The following is a 16,322-nucleotide window of genomic DNA, read 5'->3' as shown; positions in this document are numbered from 1 at the left end:
GGTCATGATGCAAGCGTAAAATAACTTAAACTTGTTAAATTTTAATTATATAATATATGGTTACATATGTGAAAAGCAAAGTGGATAAATGTGTAATCGTGTATTTTACACATTCATTTACAGCACCCCTTTTCCACATCATTAAGACGGAAATCAGTCTCTTATTTTTTAAAACAAACGGAAATCAGTCTCTTATTTTTTAAAACAAACAGGAAATACGACCGGACTATTCTATTTTGTGTATCTTTGTACCTTCAGACCGTCGTCCAAACCAAGGGTACGTTACCTATTGACTATTATACAGTTTTATATCAGTGCTAATATCTGTGCTAATTTCTACATATCCACAAGGATTAAGTAACCAATTTAGTATATAGAAGTAGACGCGAGCTGCGCAATACTTTGTGTGTCAGGTGGTCGGCTTTCGTCAGAATCCGTAATGTAAGCGTGTACGTCGCATTAATTCATTTTCTGTGATATGACATAGGAATATAAATATATTTTTGTATTTATTCGGCGTATAAAAGACGGCAGGAGATTGGCTGATGTAAGACTTGAGAGATACTGGGTAATTTCCGTTGCTTAATGTTATCGCGTCGTTATCAGCAGTAAGTTGTCAGTAAGGAATATTGCTATTGGCTACCCTAAATAAAATTGCATAACATTTTAAAAACATTTAGCATGTTTAAAAGCCTCCGCCATCCTCCGGTTTTTCTGTGGAAAAGGTTTGGGGCCCACTGACGTCGGTTTCCTTCTAGGTCCTCATGGCAGACCTCGGTATCAAAACTGGGGATAAGGTGCTGATGGTTTGGGCTCAGCCATCATCGCCTGCCACTTTGAAAGAGTTCGCAGAGGATGTTGGTGCCATTGTTGGGGCAGATGGCAGAGTTTCAGTGGAAAACATGGAAAGACTGCTGCTGTGTGAGTAGAAAGCATAGATTTGTCCTCATTTCAATTTATGGGCATCAATCAATGCAAGGGGTATATACCATATTTTCTGGACTATAAGTCGCTCCAGAGTATAAGTGGAAATATTGTGTGGAAATATGGGCTAATAACTATAAAAGCAATCTTCACTCGCTAAATGTACTGCAAAAAAGGTCGGTAAGGATAATTCATAATGCCGCCTACAGAGAACATACTAACTCCTTATTTCTAAAATCACAAATACTTCAACTTGCTGATATAGTTCATCTTCAAACATCCTGTCAAATAAAACTAAAAAAATTAAAATTAAAAAAACTAAAAAAAAAAAAATTATATTATGAAAGCAGGAAGTGAACAAATGTAACACTGACTGTAAAAGTACCAGATGGAGGGGTAGGATTTAATAAGCTTTGCTTCTTCCTACTCCTTTTGGACATGCGGAACTGGGAACTGATTATGGGATGCACTCAATTGTAATCTGATGCATGTTCAAATGAAATAAAACCATTACCATTACTATAAGTCGCTTCAGAGTATAAGTTGCACAAGGCCAAAAATGCATAATTTAAAAAAACATACATAAGTCGCACTGGAGTATAAGTCGCAGGAACAGCCAACCTATGAAAAAAAGTGCCACTTATAATCCGGAAAATACGGTATATATCGTATTGTCTGGACTACAAGTCGCTCCGGAGTATAAGTCGCACAAGGCTGAAAATGCATAATTAGGTATAAAAAAACATACATAATTCGTACTGGAGTATAAATCGCATTTTTTGCGGGTAATTTATTTTCCAAACTACTTGACCAAAACAGACATTACGTCCTCTTGGAAGGCAAGTTCTAACATTAATAAAATAATATAGAACAGGCTGAATAGGTGTAAGATATGCTAACACAATGCTTATTCAGATACACAAAAAATAAACATGAACACAAAAGGTGTACTTTTTTCATTTATATGTCGCTCTGGAGTATAAGTCGCAGGAACAGCCAACCTATGAAAAAAAGTGCCGCTTATAGTCCGGAAAATACGGTAGATATTCTGTAAAGCAACACATGTAGTGACAAAATGAAGTGAATGCTCTCTTTTTTCTTCCTGTAAGTTTCGTCATTATGACTCTACTCCCATAATAATCTAACTTTTACCTCAAACCTAACGAAAATCCGTGGTTTGTGTTCTCCTCGCCATGCAGCGTCCCATGAAGCGTCCACGTTCGACTGCGTGCTCTCGTGTCTGCTGGCCGACGGCTCGTCCATACACAGCTCCGAGTCTCTGGCAGAGCTGGCCAGGGTGCTGAAACCGGGTGGGAGGTTAATTCTGGATGAACCTGTCACAGGTAGGATGCAGTTATTGTCACCTTCATCCTGTTAGTACCGTGGAAAGCAGACCTGCTCCGCATACCTGTATGAAATGTGCTTTGTGTTGCAGGCGTGGATGCGCAGACTGTGAGGACCGTTGAGAAGCTGACGTCCGCTCTGAAGTTATCAGGATTGATGTCAGCGACAGAGGTGGGAGACATGATAGACATGATCACGTATGGAGAGAAATTCCATGTTGTTATGTAAATATAATCAATAAGAGAAGAACATTTAGAATTAAAAAAGTGTTCCTCCCTCCAGGTTAGTAAAACACAACTAAGTGCGGAGGCTTTGAACGCACTGCGGGCGGCTACCGGTTACCACGGAAACACGCTGTCACGAGTACGCATGTCCGCAAGCAAACCCAACTTTGAGGTCGGATCAACCAGCTCCATAAAGCTGTCTTTTGGGAAAAGAAACACTCAGCCAGGTATTGTATTGGGACCAGTAAAACTGGCAAACTGGTCATCAGGCCTTGAATTGGCGATGCTCATCATTTCAGCAGAGAAACCAGCTCTGGATCCTAACGCAGTGAAAATGTGGACGCTATCGGCCAACGACATGAACGACGGCGACGTGGTGAGTCCCGCTGCTGCTCTTGCTAACATTTGAGCCGTCTGTACTGAGCTCCTGCTTCCTGTCCGGGCCAGGATCTGGTGGACTCTGACGATCTGCTAGACGAGGAGGATTTCAAGAAGCCAGACCCGGCGTCTCTGAAAGCGCCCACCTGCGGGGAGGGAGCAGGCAAGAAGAAGAAAGCCTGCAAGAACTGGTGAGTTTTGACGCTTGTGCTACAGTCTGGTCTACATCAGGAACTTCAATGGTGTCTCTTTGTGGCAGCACGTGCGGTCTCGCTGAGGAGCTGGAAGAGGAGAATAAGGGACAACCGAAAACAAATTTGCCAAAGTCTGCCTGTGGAAGTGTGAGTACACTAATGGACGACAAAGTTTTAGCCGTGTCCAATCGATCTCCGAATAGAAACCTTTTCTTTTATCATTTCTGTCAGAGAGGCGCTGCAATGATCAGCATAATCAAACTGTATGTGTGTGAGGTCTCTGTTGTAGAGAAGTACATACATGTTGCACTCACATTCAGCAGAAAAATGGAAAATATTCCATTCCCAACATATGCTAATTGAGTCAGTCTGCGTCAACTGATAGCTAGCCACCGCATTCTCCTAACATTCTCTTAACTCCTTCTTTCTAAAATCACAAATACTTCAACTTGCTGATATAGTTCATCTTCAAACAGCTAAAATAATGCATAAGGCTAAAAATAAGCAATTAGCTAATAATGTCATCCAATACTTCTCTACAAGAGAGGAGAAATATGATCTCAGGGAAGAAGTACATTTGAAACACTTCTATGCTAGGACTACGTTATGCTAGCCATAGCATTTCAGTATGTGGAATCAAATACAAGGATGAAGAGTCTTGAACCATTCATTCATTCATTCATGCTATATATATCACTATATTGAGACTTACTATGGTACCCATTATGGCATTGGATGCTCATATCATCTTGTCAAATAAAACTAAAAAAATGAAAATTATATTATGGAAAGCAGGAAGTGAACAAATGTAACAGTTAGTGATTGTAAAAGTATCATTCTACAAGTTTGCACTAAAACCTGGAACCCCCCCCCCCCCCCCAATTTTTCATAATTTATGTGCAGGTTAATCGAATCGTGATAACCGGTAAGCGATTTTGAACCTTCTGAATGACCAGTCATGATGTGCTATATTTATCACTATATTGACACTTACTATGGTACCCATTATGGCATTGGATGCTCATATGCATTATTAAAAAACAAACAAAAAAAAAAACCTTAAACTGTATTATGGAAAGCAGGAAGTGAACAAATGTAACAGCTACTGATTGTAAAAGTACCAGATGGAGGGGTAGGATTTAATAAGCTTTGCTTCTTCCTACTCCTTTCGGACATGTGGAACTGATTATGGGATGCACTCAATTGTAATCTGATGCATGTTCAAATGAAATAAAACCATTACCATAACCGTTCTCGGTAACAGGTCATACCATCCGTAGTAATAATATTGAATTCCACTTCAGAGTACAAAACCTTGACACTTGAAGTCGTGTGTGTGTGTGTGTGTGTGTCTCTAACAGTGTTACCTTGGCGATGCATTCCGATGTGCCAGCTGTCCATACCTGGGGATGCCAGCATTCAAACCAGGAGAGAAGATTGTGTTGGAAAACAGCACGCTGACAGACGCTTGAAGATTCCTCAACTTGAAAATGGATGATTCCGCTTCTGTGCTGGATTGGTTGGGAAGATCCATAAAATGCTAAAAAAGCGAAAACATTTAGATGATGTCTAAAGAAGACGTGCAGGATATTCCAACTTTCATTTGCGTTTAAGAAATGTTTTTCATTCTCACGCAATAAACCATGTATCCTTCTATGATTGTATTCCTAAGACTTGTTTAGTAAAAAGACTTTAAAATGAGATGTTTCTACAGCGTCTTCTTTACCTCTAAAAGACATCAAGATGTGTTTAACTATGGATGGCAGTTAAGCCAGTTGGAGTGAAACACATAAAACATTTTATTAGAATTATATTTAATTATCATGTCAAATAGTCTCAATTGTTTGTGCAGGTAAAATGAACGTTTGTGCTGCTTTTGTTTTGGAGTTATTACAGTTTATCACATAGGTCAACCAAAAGTCAGCCAGCCCCCCCCCCCCCCCCCAATCACAGCACCACAGCGTAGGTGCGCCTTATGTATGACATCGTTTTCACCCAGTGATCCGTTCTCATTCAGATGAGACACTTTCTCATAGACCAGGGGTCTCAAACACGCGGCCCGCGGGCCACTAGTTTGAGGCCCCCGCCTTGATATGAAAGTTTAATGTTAGTTTGATATGGATGCTGTATGGTATCATGTACCCAGAAAAAATTATTACATTTGATTAATGTTCATGTTAAAGGTTAAATAACTGTTAATAGTTATCCTCCCTATCCGTGTGGAAGTGGTAAGTTTTTGGCTTTTTAAGTTTAAAGGAAATAACTTGAAGGCTACCGTTTAGGTGGCTAGCTCTCTAGTTTGCGAGTTAGCATGTGTCTCAAGACCCTGCAGTTGCGCAATATGTTGTAAATAAAAAGAGTATAAATGTGACTATAGTCGTGTTTTGTCATGTCTACAGGGCTCTAATAATGCTTTGTTCATTTTAATCTGAAAAAAATCATTTGTCTACCCACCAAGTATATGTGGTTTCTTAAGTTTTTATTATATTTATTACTGTGATTGATTTTCTTTATTCTTGATTTATTTTTCATCTTATTTTGTGTAGAAAAATAAAAATTAATATATTTGAGAACAGTGGAATGTTTTATCAGAGCTTTTATTGTAGAAAATCGGAACCAAAGCAAAGTTTATTAATTTTTCCGTTTTTAATTTAAAAAAAAAAATTTTAAACCTGATGCGGCCCAGTCTCGCCCAGACCCTAGCTCCAGTGGCCCCCAGGTAAATTGAGTTTGAGACCCCTGTCATAGACCAAATTTTGTGGTCTGAACAGGGCCTTAGAGGTGATGTTGATCCATTACTAAGAGGAACGTTTCAAAAGCGGATCTAATTGAAGCAGGACATTTATTGCTCCGTTCATGGATCACACACCTGCTGGGAAATTTGCCATTCAGCTCCTTGTGTAAAAAGTACTGAAACATTCAACAGTTAGGCATCAAACCTTTAGCGAAGGTCAAAGAAGTTAAAAAGTTACTTTCTTACTTTGTCTACGGTGTCATCATCAAGGCCACCAAAAAATAATCCTGTTGAAACGAGAGAATTTCTACGGTAAAACGTTAAAAGGTTACAAAGTCCCTCCTATAGTCTGCGTCTGGTCCATGCTGAAGTCCATCTTGATGTCGCCCGAAGCGGGCTGAAAGGTGACGTCGTACGACACGGCGGCTCTGCCGTCACCTGAGCTCTGCCATCCTGACCTGAAGAAATACACGCCTTGTTTCCTGTGGCGGCTCCACTCACAGCAGCCCTGCAGGGAGCTTGGCGTCGTCAACAAAGCCCGACATTCGCGGTCGAGGACAACGACGGTCGTGTCTCATACCTGCTCGTCGACTGGTCCGGTTAGACCCGTGCTGACGCTGACGTCCCGGGTGAGGTGGTATTCCAACCATAGAGCCACGCCGTGGCAACGTCCGCTCCTGAAACGCGCAAAAGAAGCTAACTTGCTAGCTATGAATTTGTGTGGGGGGGTCATTTTCAAGTGGGGAGGGTTCTGGAACTGAATCTAATAGTCACTTTTATTGCAAATGTTGAGCCAAAGTCGGAGAACATCAAGCTAGCATGACGATAAGAATACCTTATGAAAGGCAGAGAACCTCGGCGGACGATAGGCTGTTGAGGGACGCACTGTGTGAAGTCAAAGGTCATGATAGCCGCAGACGGAGTGAGGGCGCGACACGGATACTCCCACAGAGGGTGGGGCTCGGCCTCCCGAGACTCCCGGAAATCCAGAGACTTCTAAAAAGGACAGAAGAGTATTTTATTCCACCTTACGAACAACAGCAACACGCACCATGCCCCAACTGGGGGGGCGGGGGCGGGGGCAGGGCATCTTTTGTTTTAAACTTTCAATTGAAAGAAAGACAACAAAAAAATTGACCTGGACCATTTCATCCATGGGTGTGACATCGAAGCCCTCACAGGTCCCACACGGGGCACGGATCCTCCACAAATCCTATCACATGACACATCATCAATTAATACAGTTACCATTAATCAAATAACCAATTAGCTAAAAATGTCATCCAATACTTCTCTATGATCTCTGGGTTAGAAGTACATTTGAAACACTTCTATGCTAGGACTTCATTGAGTTGGATTCCAGCACCCGGGGAATTGGAATATATTCATTACTGAACCTATTATTAGTCAAAGATATGCAAAATTAAGCTAATTTTATGTTGTATATATTATTTTCTGTTATTATGTTAACTATATTGGGTAATCAGAGTGCAAAGATGATTATAGGGGTGTTACTTCATGTCTAGAGGGCTCTAATAATGTTGAAAAGCGTATTTAAAATATTCCTACTAGGTTGTAATTTACTTATCGCGACCAAATAACCAATAAAAGAAGGGATTTCTGTAATTAAACTAAATGTGAAACACTTCTATGCTAGGACTACGTTATGCTAGCCATAGCATTTCAGTATGTGGAATCAAACTATGGAATGGATTGAGTAAGGAAATCAAACAATGCACAACGATGAGCCAATTCAAGAAACAATACAAGCAGTTGATGTTTGCTAAATACAAGGATGAAGAGTCTTGAACCAGTCATGATGTGCTATATATATCACTATATTGACACGCACTATGGTACCCATTATGGCATTGGATGCTCATATCACCGAGTACGAGGTACGTGACTAATTAAATTAAATTAATATATTTTATATATAAAATTGTATTTTTATTTTAAAATAAAATAAATTTTTTATAACATTTTATAAAATGATTTTATTTTTTAAAAATTAAATAAAATAACATTTTATAAAATTTTATTTTATAAAAATACATATTTTATTTTATTTTTTTAATAAAATAAAATAACATTTTATAAAATTTTATAAAATTTTATAAAATTTAAAATTAAATTATATTAGAAAAGCAAGTATGGTACCCATTATGGCATTGGATGCTCATATCACTGAGTAAGAGGTACGTAACAAATTAAATTAATATATTTTACATATAAAATTGTATTTTATTTTAAAATAAATTTTTTATAACTTTTATAAAATGATTTTATTTTAAAAAATTAAATAAAATAACATTTATAAAATTTTATGTTATTTTAAAAAAATAAATAAAATAACATTTTATAAAATTTTATTTTATAAAAAATAATAAATATATTTTTTTAATAAAATAAAATACAATTTGATAAAATTTTATAAAATTTAAAATTAAATTATATTAGAAAAGCAGGTATGGTACCCATTATGACATTGGATGCTCATATCACCTTGTCAAATAAAACTAAAAAAAAAATTAAATTAGATGAGGAAAGCAGGAAGTGAACAAATGAAACAGTTACTGATTGTAAAAGTACCAGATGGAGGGGTAGGATTTAATAAGCTTTGCTTCTTCCTACTCCTTTCGGACATGTGGAACTGGGAACTGATTATGTGATGCATTCAATTGTAATCTGATGCATGTTCAAATGAAATAAAACCATTACCATTTGTCATTTACGTGGGGAAAAAATGTACATTCATCCATTGTTCTTTCTCTTCATGGGGGGTCTGTTGATCCGGTCCATCTACATTCCTACCCTTACTTATGGTCATGAGCTGTGGGTAGTGACCGAAAGGACAAGATGGCGGGTGCAAGCGAGTGGCTGGGCTCTCCCTTAGAGACAAGGTGAGAGGCACCGTCATCCCAGAGAGGCTGCTCCTCCGTATTGAGAGAAGCCCAGTGAAGTGGTTCGGGTATCTGGTCAAGGTGTCTCAAAGAAGAACCAAGATAAGTTGGATAGACTGGCCTGGGAACGCCTCAGAGACGGAAATCTGGGCTAAATATGTCCTATTTAGACGTATATTAGCTTGGATAATACATCTACAATAACCAAGCAAGTCTTTCCTTTCATACCATCATACATGTACAGTAAAAGTTTCAGATGTCAGACCTGGAACTCCACAGCCACCACGTGCAAAGTAGCAGAACAGGGCAGGATGGTGGCGTCGGGTCGCAGCAATCCGGCCAGGGCGGTGCGGCAGTACCAGAAGAAGAGAGCATGCCATGGTAGAAGGCTGGTGCTGAAGTGCGGTTCACCCATCAGCACGGATATCTGACGCGCGAGACAGGATGTTCAACGTGATTCGCTTAGATCAGATTCTTCGGTAGGCGACACAAAGTGCATTCAAACTTGGGGAAGTAAACATGGCATCCATTTAAACATTCATAAATGTATGCCGGACATTTAAATCCACTGTACCTGCTCGCCTCCTAAATCATTACTGGTCAATTGCTCAGGCCTGATTTCCAGCAGCTCGACTCCTCCTTTCATTGAGTTGGATTCCAGCACCTGGAGAATTGGAATATATTCATTACTGAACCTATTATTAGTCAAATATATGCACAATTAAGCAAATTTTATGTTATATATATTATTGTCTGTTATTATGTGAACTATATTGGGTAATCGGAGTGCAAAGATGATTATAGGGGTGTTACTTCATGTTTAGAGGGCTCTAATAATGTTGAAAAGTGTATTTAGAAGGTGGTAAACAGGTTTTCTATGCTCCAAACAACAAAATATTCCTACTAGACGGTAATTCACTTATCACGGCCGGGTCTGCAACCAAATAAGCAATAAAAGGAGGGATTTCTGTAATTCTAAAGAGAAAATTCTTATTTGTAAAATCACAAATACTTCAACTTGCTGATATAGTTCATGTTCAAACTGCTAAAATAATGCATAAGGCTAAAAATAAGCAATTAGCTAAAAATATCATCCAATACTTCTCTACAAGAGAGGAGAAATATGATCTCAGGGAAGAAGTACATTTGAAACACTTCTATGCTAGGACTACGCTATGCTAGCCATAGCATTTCAGTATGTGGAATCAAACTATGGAATGGATTGTTTTTAACGTAGTCTTAGCATATAAGTGTTTCAAATGAAAAAAAAATAATTAAAATTAAAATATGTTATGAAAGCAGGAAGTGAACAAATGTCACAGTTACTGATTGTAAAAGTACCAGATGGAGGCGTAGGATTTAATAATCAAACTATGGAATGGATTGTTTTTAACATAGTCCAAGCATTTGGTGTTTCAAATGAAATTGAAATTAAAATTAAAATTAAAATTAAAATTAAAATTAAAATTAAAATTAAAATTAAAATTAAAATTAAAATTAAAATTAAAATTAAAATTAAAATTAAAATTAAAATTAAAATTAAAATTAAAATTAAAATTAAAATTAAAATTAAAATTAAAATTAAAATTGTGAAAGCAGGAAGTGAACAAATGTCAGTTTCTGATTGTAAAAGTACCAGATGGAGGGGTAGGATTTAATAAGCTTTGCTTCTTCCTACTCCTTTCGGACATGTGGAACTGGGAACTGATTATGGGATGCACTCAATTGTAATCTGATGCATGTTCAAATGAAATCAAACCATTACCATAACCAAAATGACGTGGAACCACTCCATTTTGGTGTCATGTGACCACATCACATTCTTCCCAGCCTTGTGAGTGTCAAACATTCAGACAAGCAGGGGAACTTTGCGGTCATTGCAAGATCTCAATCCATAACCGCAAAGTGTCTTAGTCATGCTTCTCTTGCTCACAGTGCTCCCAATTCCCTTGACATCATCAACCAGTTCCTCCCTTGTCTCCTTGTATTTGTTCCATCATCAAACTTCTTTCTAAAGAGGGGACTCTTGTGTGCATTAAAAGTGATCAGTGGGGGGCCAGAACCTGCCGTTACCTGCTCAATAACCTGTTTGGACATCCTGGAGTTTTCCAAAGCAAAGACCTGAGATCATTCACACAGAGAAGAGCGAGTCAAGAGAGGCGTCCAACACGGACGGATTGGCAACCGACATCACCGCAGCGCACCTTTTTGGCTCCGAGCACGTGCGCAAACACAGGAAGGAGACTTCCATCGCTCACTCCGAGACAAACGCTGTCCTTCTTCAGAACCTGGCAGCAGCAGCAGAGGCGGTCAAAACGCACGTCAACAACGCATCGTGCCAGATGGGTTCCACTCACGCTGCGCAGCGCGCTGACGTAGCTCTCCGTGCGAAGTTTGTCGTTAAGCTCGCCAAAGCGTGGTCGAGTCCAAACCAGGTGGGCCTGGCACACACAACACGGACGCGAGAGAAGCAAGTCGCCCTGCGGATGCTGTTGGCTGGCAGGAAGAATATGCGGGAAAAAAGGGAATCTTTACGTGAGGCAGGAAGATGTCTTACTTAGCGATTAGCAAGTGTCCCATCAATCAAGTTGCTCAAAAATAAAACATTTTCTTAACACGAGCAATGAAACAGAACCGCAAATTGTTAACATCGTCATTAACAACAACAGCAACGTAAGAACCGTCAAGTTCAGGGGTGTCCAAAGTGCAGCCCGGGGGCCATTTGTGGTCTGACGCTAATTTTTTATTGGCAAGGAAGTAAAATGCATCATTAAAACATTAAAATACATTTTAGGGATACTATGGAAAGGAAAAAAATGTTTAGGCTGACCAACAATAACTGCATTCATAATTACCATCATAATGATTTTTTCATTGTTTCTGTATTACCAGGGTGTCCAAAGTGTGGCCCGGGGCCATTTGCAGCTCGAGGCTTGTTTTTTTATTGGCCCACAGAACATAAAAACATAAAACAAAAACATTTTTAATTCGCCTACTGCACATTTGAAAACAACAATAAAAAAAACTACAATAATAAAATGTATAAATTATAATATATATAAATAAATATATGAATAAATATATAAATAAAAATATATGAATTGAAAATATGCATAAGTATATAAATGATTTTAATAATATTTTAATATAAATAAAACTAAAATAATAATCATCACCAATAACCAAAACCCGCCACACCATGTCATTAAATACATAATTTTTTGCCTTTTTGAACTGTTTCCCAAGAAAAAAAAGTCACATGTATTTATTTACTATGTGAAAAAATTTTTTTTAGTTATGTGTCCAATCAATGATTGACATTTTTAACTTTTCATATATTGGGGAAAAAATAAGAGTTTAATCCTTTTTATGACAGGTGGTTTAATTAAGCTCATTTAACACCAATTATTTAACATTAAAGCCCATATTTTAAGTTGTGACCCACTTAAGTAAATTTTTTTGCAGTTTTCAGTCATTTTTTATTTATTTGTCTTTTTTTTTTGTTTACCATTTTTAAGCTTTTATTGAAGTCATTTTTATTTTATATACTTTTTATTCATTTTACTTTGGTTTTAGACATTCAGGAAGGGAATAATGACGCTAACCAAGGTTCTACTATGTGCACAAATAAGAGGAACTGAAAACGACGTACCAGGGGGAGTGGAGTCTGTACCACAGACTGTAGTCATCGTGGCAGACAGTTAGCGTCACTTCCTGTCCTTCAGTCACCTTGCTTTCAGCCGGCAGGAAATACACGCTCTGCATCCAGTGGTCTCGCCACTAACACACACATACACACACACAACAGTTATGAACACACACTGACAACAGCACACTCTTTCACTGGCTTTGTTCACTAACCGGAGCCATTTTTGGATGTGGATATGTCCAGCTGGGCGCCATGGAGCACACCACTGTTCCACCGGGGTCCATGTCCAGCTCCCACCAGGAGAGGACCACTTGAGCCTGACCGTTTGCCCGAGCCACAAAGCGAGAGGAGTAGGACCGGGGGGCGCTGCTGATTGGCTTACTGAAGTCCACGCTGACGCGAGGGTGAGAGAAAATGACACAGTCGGGAACAAAGGGACTTTGTTGGGTGCAAGAGGGTTCATTAAATACCTGAACATGGTGCAGAGCGGACCCAGCGGAGTGAAGCTGCGAGGTGAAACCTGGCCGAGCTGGATGTCGCACACTGAATGGGAGCCGCCGCAGCGGCCCACAGCGGGCGGGGGCGACAAGCGGGTGCCGTCCACCTCCAGCGGCTGCAGCTGAGCCCAGCTCCACAGGAGAGGGGACTCGACTAGCTGGGCGTAGACAGTAGCCCGGTGGGGGACGGCCTCACAACCCTCCTGCAGGAAAGATGGAGGCTGACTTTAAAACAGGGGTCTCAAACTCAATTTACTTGGGGGGCCACTGGAGCTAGGGTCTGGGTGAGATTGGGCCACATCAGGTTTTCAAAATAAAAACAAAAAAACGCATTTATTAAAAACAGAAAAATATACAAACTTTTTCAGTGCTTTGGTTCCGATTTTCTACAATAAAAGCTCTGATAAAACATTCCACTGTTCTCAAATATCTTAATTTTTATTTTTCTACACAAAATAAGATGAAAAATAAACAAATCAAGAATAAAGAAAATCAATCAGTAATAAATAAATAAATATAATAATAATAATAATAAAACGGCAAATAATATAAACTTAAGAAACCACATATAGTTGGTGGGTAGACAAATGATTTTTTTCAGATTAAAATGAACAAAGCATTATTAGAGCCCTGTAGACATGACAAAACACGACTATAGTCACATTTATACTCTTTTTATTTACAACATATTGCGCAACTGCAGGGTCTTGAGACACATGCTAACTCGCAAACTAGAGAGCTAGCCACCTAAACGGTAGCCTCCGAGTTATTTCCTTTAAACTTAAAAAAAGCCAAAAACTTACCACTTCCACACGGATAGGGAGGATAACTATTAACAGTTATTTAACCTTTAACATGAACATTAATCAAACTTAATAATTTTTTCTGGGTACATGATACCATACAGCATCCATATCAAACTTCAAACATTAAACTTTCATGTCAAGGCGGGGGCCTCAAACAAGTGTCCTGCGGGCCACATTTGGCCCGCGGGCCACGTGTTTGAGACCCCTGCTTTAAAATATGGTGGAACCCAGTGATAAAGAAGCACAACTTAACACATATTACTGTAATATTATACTGTACAAAAGCACATTTCCCATGATCCTTCAGGTTAGTGATGGGAAAGAAACACAAACCTGAACAAGACTTTGGTGAGCGTGTTCGTAGCTAGGCAGAGCCCCCTCACCAATCAGCTCCGTATCAAAGAGCTCCGTGACCAGAACATTGGCCTTCACTTCCATATCTTCACCTGAAATGGATCACACACACACACAACACGTATCTAATCAGCTACGTAAAAGGGTGATGGTTCCAAACCCAACTGTGGCAAGTGAAGTTCTACAATATTTTGGTAGTTAGAGAACTGTTGTGAACATCATTAGAGCCTTCTAAGGCATGAAATAACACCCCTATAGTCACCACTACACTCCTATTACCCAATATTGTAGATGTGATATGAAGGCACAAATAAGACTTTTGCTAAAAATAATAATTAGAAAGTATGATTTTTTTTCAATGATGTGTGTGAAAAAAACAATTAAAGCTCAATTCTAAGAGATTCACACACAACTGCAGAGAGTGTATTTCCAACCTGGTCCGACAGTGACGTCAGTGGAGTGTTTGTCAATAATCTTGATCTTGTCGGCGAAGCCGTTTTTTGCCACGATGCGGCGGGCGGCGTCGGCCATGGGTTTGAACACCTGCAGGCCACAGAAAGGTACACGAATGAGTGTAATGCGTGCGTTGATTGAATTTGAGGGGAAAGCAAACATACACTCTTATCTAAACTGTACACAAACATCTGGCAACCACAGCACTGACACTTATTACATGACAATGCCTTGCAAAATGAATTAAAAAAACGTATCTTTGCGACAAAATAATCGAGAAAATAACCTCCACAGCATAGCAGAAGTCAGCTCCAGCAGTAACAGCCATCATGGACAATAACCCGGTTCCTGTTCCGATATCCAGGACGATGACTTTCTCACCCCGAGCTCGGACTCGAGCCACGGCTGCCCGGATACCTTTGTAGTACTTTTCATTCTGCAGACACACCATATGCATTTTACTAAAAAGTAATAATAAAAAAAACATAATGTATTTGACAATGACATAACCCACCACAGGTAGATTACAGTCCTGTGGGAAGGTCCCACAATGTCTCAGAAAACAATACATTTTCACAACAATAAAGCAATGAACATGTACAGAATATATGTAAATTTATACATCCACTCATATATGGTCATTTACATCAAATGTTAAATATAATGTAGTTTTTCAGCATGTAAAAAAAACACGACTTACCCTGTCATGATCATGCAGCATATCAGCATAACTTGACCTGAAAACAAACATATTGCAACTATTGGAAATGTACCGTATTCAACGGGGAGACGATACTGCTCTTTACTTTTACTTTTATACATATACCGTATTTTCTGGACTATAAGTCGCTCCGGAGTATAAGTCGCACAAGGCCAAAAAAAGCATAATTAGGTATAAAAAAACATATATAAGTCGCACTGGAGTATAAGTTGCATTTTTTCTGGTAATTTATTTTCCAAACTACTTGACCAAAACAGACATTACGTCCTCTTGGAAGGCAAGTTCTAACATTAATAAAAGAATATAAAACAGGCTGAATAGGTGTAAGATATGCTAACACAATGCTTATTCAGATACACAAAAAATAAACATGAACAGAAAAGGTGTCCAGTGTTTATGGAACATAACAGTTTTTTCATTAATAAGTCGCTCTGGAGTATAAGTCGCAGGAACAGCCAACCTATGAAAAAAAGTGTGACTTATAGTCCGGAAAATACGGTACATACCACCAATGTAACAATATGAATAACAAAACAGTTACAATCAGATATTTGTGAAAATAAGACATATAAGAAGTGTAAATTGTATCGAACCAATGCTGATACTACACTTGGTATTTTGGCATTTGGATTAATGATAGTTACGTTAAAATGTGCCTTGCTCGAGGTCAAACACTCGTTTCATTCTTTCAGTCGTAAGGACAACATTTATGTAGTATTCTGGTTCTAATTGTCCGTGTTTGTTCCTAACGTTGGAACTTGTCTGTGTGCTACATGCTGTGATGCTGTGATGCTAGCTACCGGGCTATCTCCTGGTGATAGTCGTACTCCTCGCTCTCCTCCACCCAGTCCAAAGCTCCAGTGGTCGGGTTGGCTCGTCCACAAAAGTTCTTCATTTCGGCCACAATTATCCCGACAATGCGAGGGTAAAAAAATCAAACAAGACCCGCTGTTAAATCCACACTTCAAAGTGAGACTTTACAGATCCAGCATTACTGGAGTGGAGGCCGCCATCTTTGTGATGGCGTCACGGATAGTAACGGAAATGGGCATAGTTTCCAACTTGTCAGTAAGAAAAGTAGCTATTGGCTGTTCTAGAAGTCACTATGTGACGTCATATTCTGATTTACATTTCATTTGAA

At 38.9% G+C, this 16,322-nt stretch overlaps 2 protein-coding genes across 2 annotated transcripts; one reads left to right on the top strand and one right to left on the bottom strand.

Annotated features, from left to right (window-relative positions):
- Positions 1–181: 181 nt before the first annotated feature.
- On the top strand, positions 182–4,816 carry ciapin1 (cytokine induced apoptosis inhibitor 1). Its single transcript, XM_058076291.2, has 9 exons — positions 182–277; positions 759–921; positions 2,124–2,267; positions 2,360–2,439; positions 2,551–2,719; positions 2,792–2,868; positions 2,940–3,061; positions 3,130–3,211; positions 4,426–4,816. Exons 2-9 carry the CDS (start codon positions 765–767, stop codon positions 4,534–4,536), a joined length of 942 nt encoding a protein of 313 aa, XP_057932274.2. The 5' UTR covers positions 182–277; positions 759–764; the 3' UTR covers positions 4,537–4,816.
- Positions 4,817–5,887: 1,071 nt separating this feature from the next.
- prmt7 (protein arginine methyltransferase 7) lies at positions 5,888–16,227 on the bottom strand. The gene is made up of 17 exons (XM_058076549.2): positions 15,982–16,227; positions 15,161–15,197; positions 14,747–14,896; positions 14,442–14,550; positions 13,987–14,099; positions 12,821–13,050; positions 12,563–12,743; positions 12,354–12,481; positions 11,059–11,197; positions 10,906–10,989; positions 10,775–10,822; positions 9,276–9,365; positions 8,967–9,128; positions 6,937–7,011; positions 6,634–6,794; positions 6,379–6,475; positions 5,888–6,306 (listed from the first exon to the last, which is right to left on the bottom strand). The coding sequence occupies exons 1-17, from the start codon at positions 16,074–16,076 to the stop codon at positions 6,127–6,129; spliced, it is 2,079 nt and encodes a 692-aa protein (XP_057932532.2). The 5' UTR covers positions 16,077–16,227; the 3' UTR covers positions 5,888–6,126.
- Positions 16,228–16,322: the final 95 nt, after the last annotated feature.

Source organism: Doryrhamphus excisus, linkage group LG1 (genome assembly GCF_037039965.1).
Source record: "Doryrhamphus excisus strain RoL-2023G ecotype Guam linkage group LG1, RoL_Dexc_Guam_v1.1, whole genome shotgun sequence".
In the NCBI taxonomy this organism is placed as follows: domain Eukaryota; kingdom Metazoa; phylum Chordata; class Actinopteri; order Syngnathiformes; family Syngnathidae; genus Doryrhamphus; species Doryrhamphus excisus.
The sequence above is the reverse complement of the archived record's forward strand: the minus strand, read 5'-3'. Positions and strand labels throughout refer to the sequence as shown.

Excerpts from the sequence above, each read along its gene's own strand:
- prmt7 (XM_058076549.2), bottom strand. The coding sequence starts at position 16,076 with ATGAAGAACTTTTGTGGACGAGCCAACCCGACCACTGGAGCTTTGGAC. Across the intron at positions 10,823-10,905 it reads ACGTGCTCGGAGCCAAAAAG|GTCTTTGCTTTGGAAAACTC; the intron begins GTGCGCTGCGGT and ends GAATGATCTCAG. Across the intron at positions 9,129-9,275 it reads ATGATTTAGGAGGCGAGCAG|ATATCCGTGCTGATGGGTGA; the intron begins GTACAGTGGATT and ends CTCGCGCGTCAG.
- ciapin1 (XM_058076291.2), top strand. The coding sequence starts at position 765 with ATGGCAGACCTCGGTATCAAAACTGGGGATAAGGTGCTGATGGTTTGG. Across the intron at positions 2,440-2,550 it reads GATTGATGTCAGCGACAGAG|GTTAGTAAAACACAACTAAG; the intron begins GTGGGAGACATG and ends TCCTCCCTCCAG. Across the intron at positions 2,869-2,939 it reads ACATGAACGACGGCGACGTG|GATCTGGTGGACTCTGACGA; the intron begins GTGAGTCCCGCT and ends TGTCCGGGCCAG.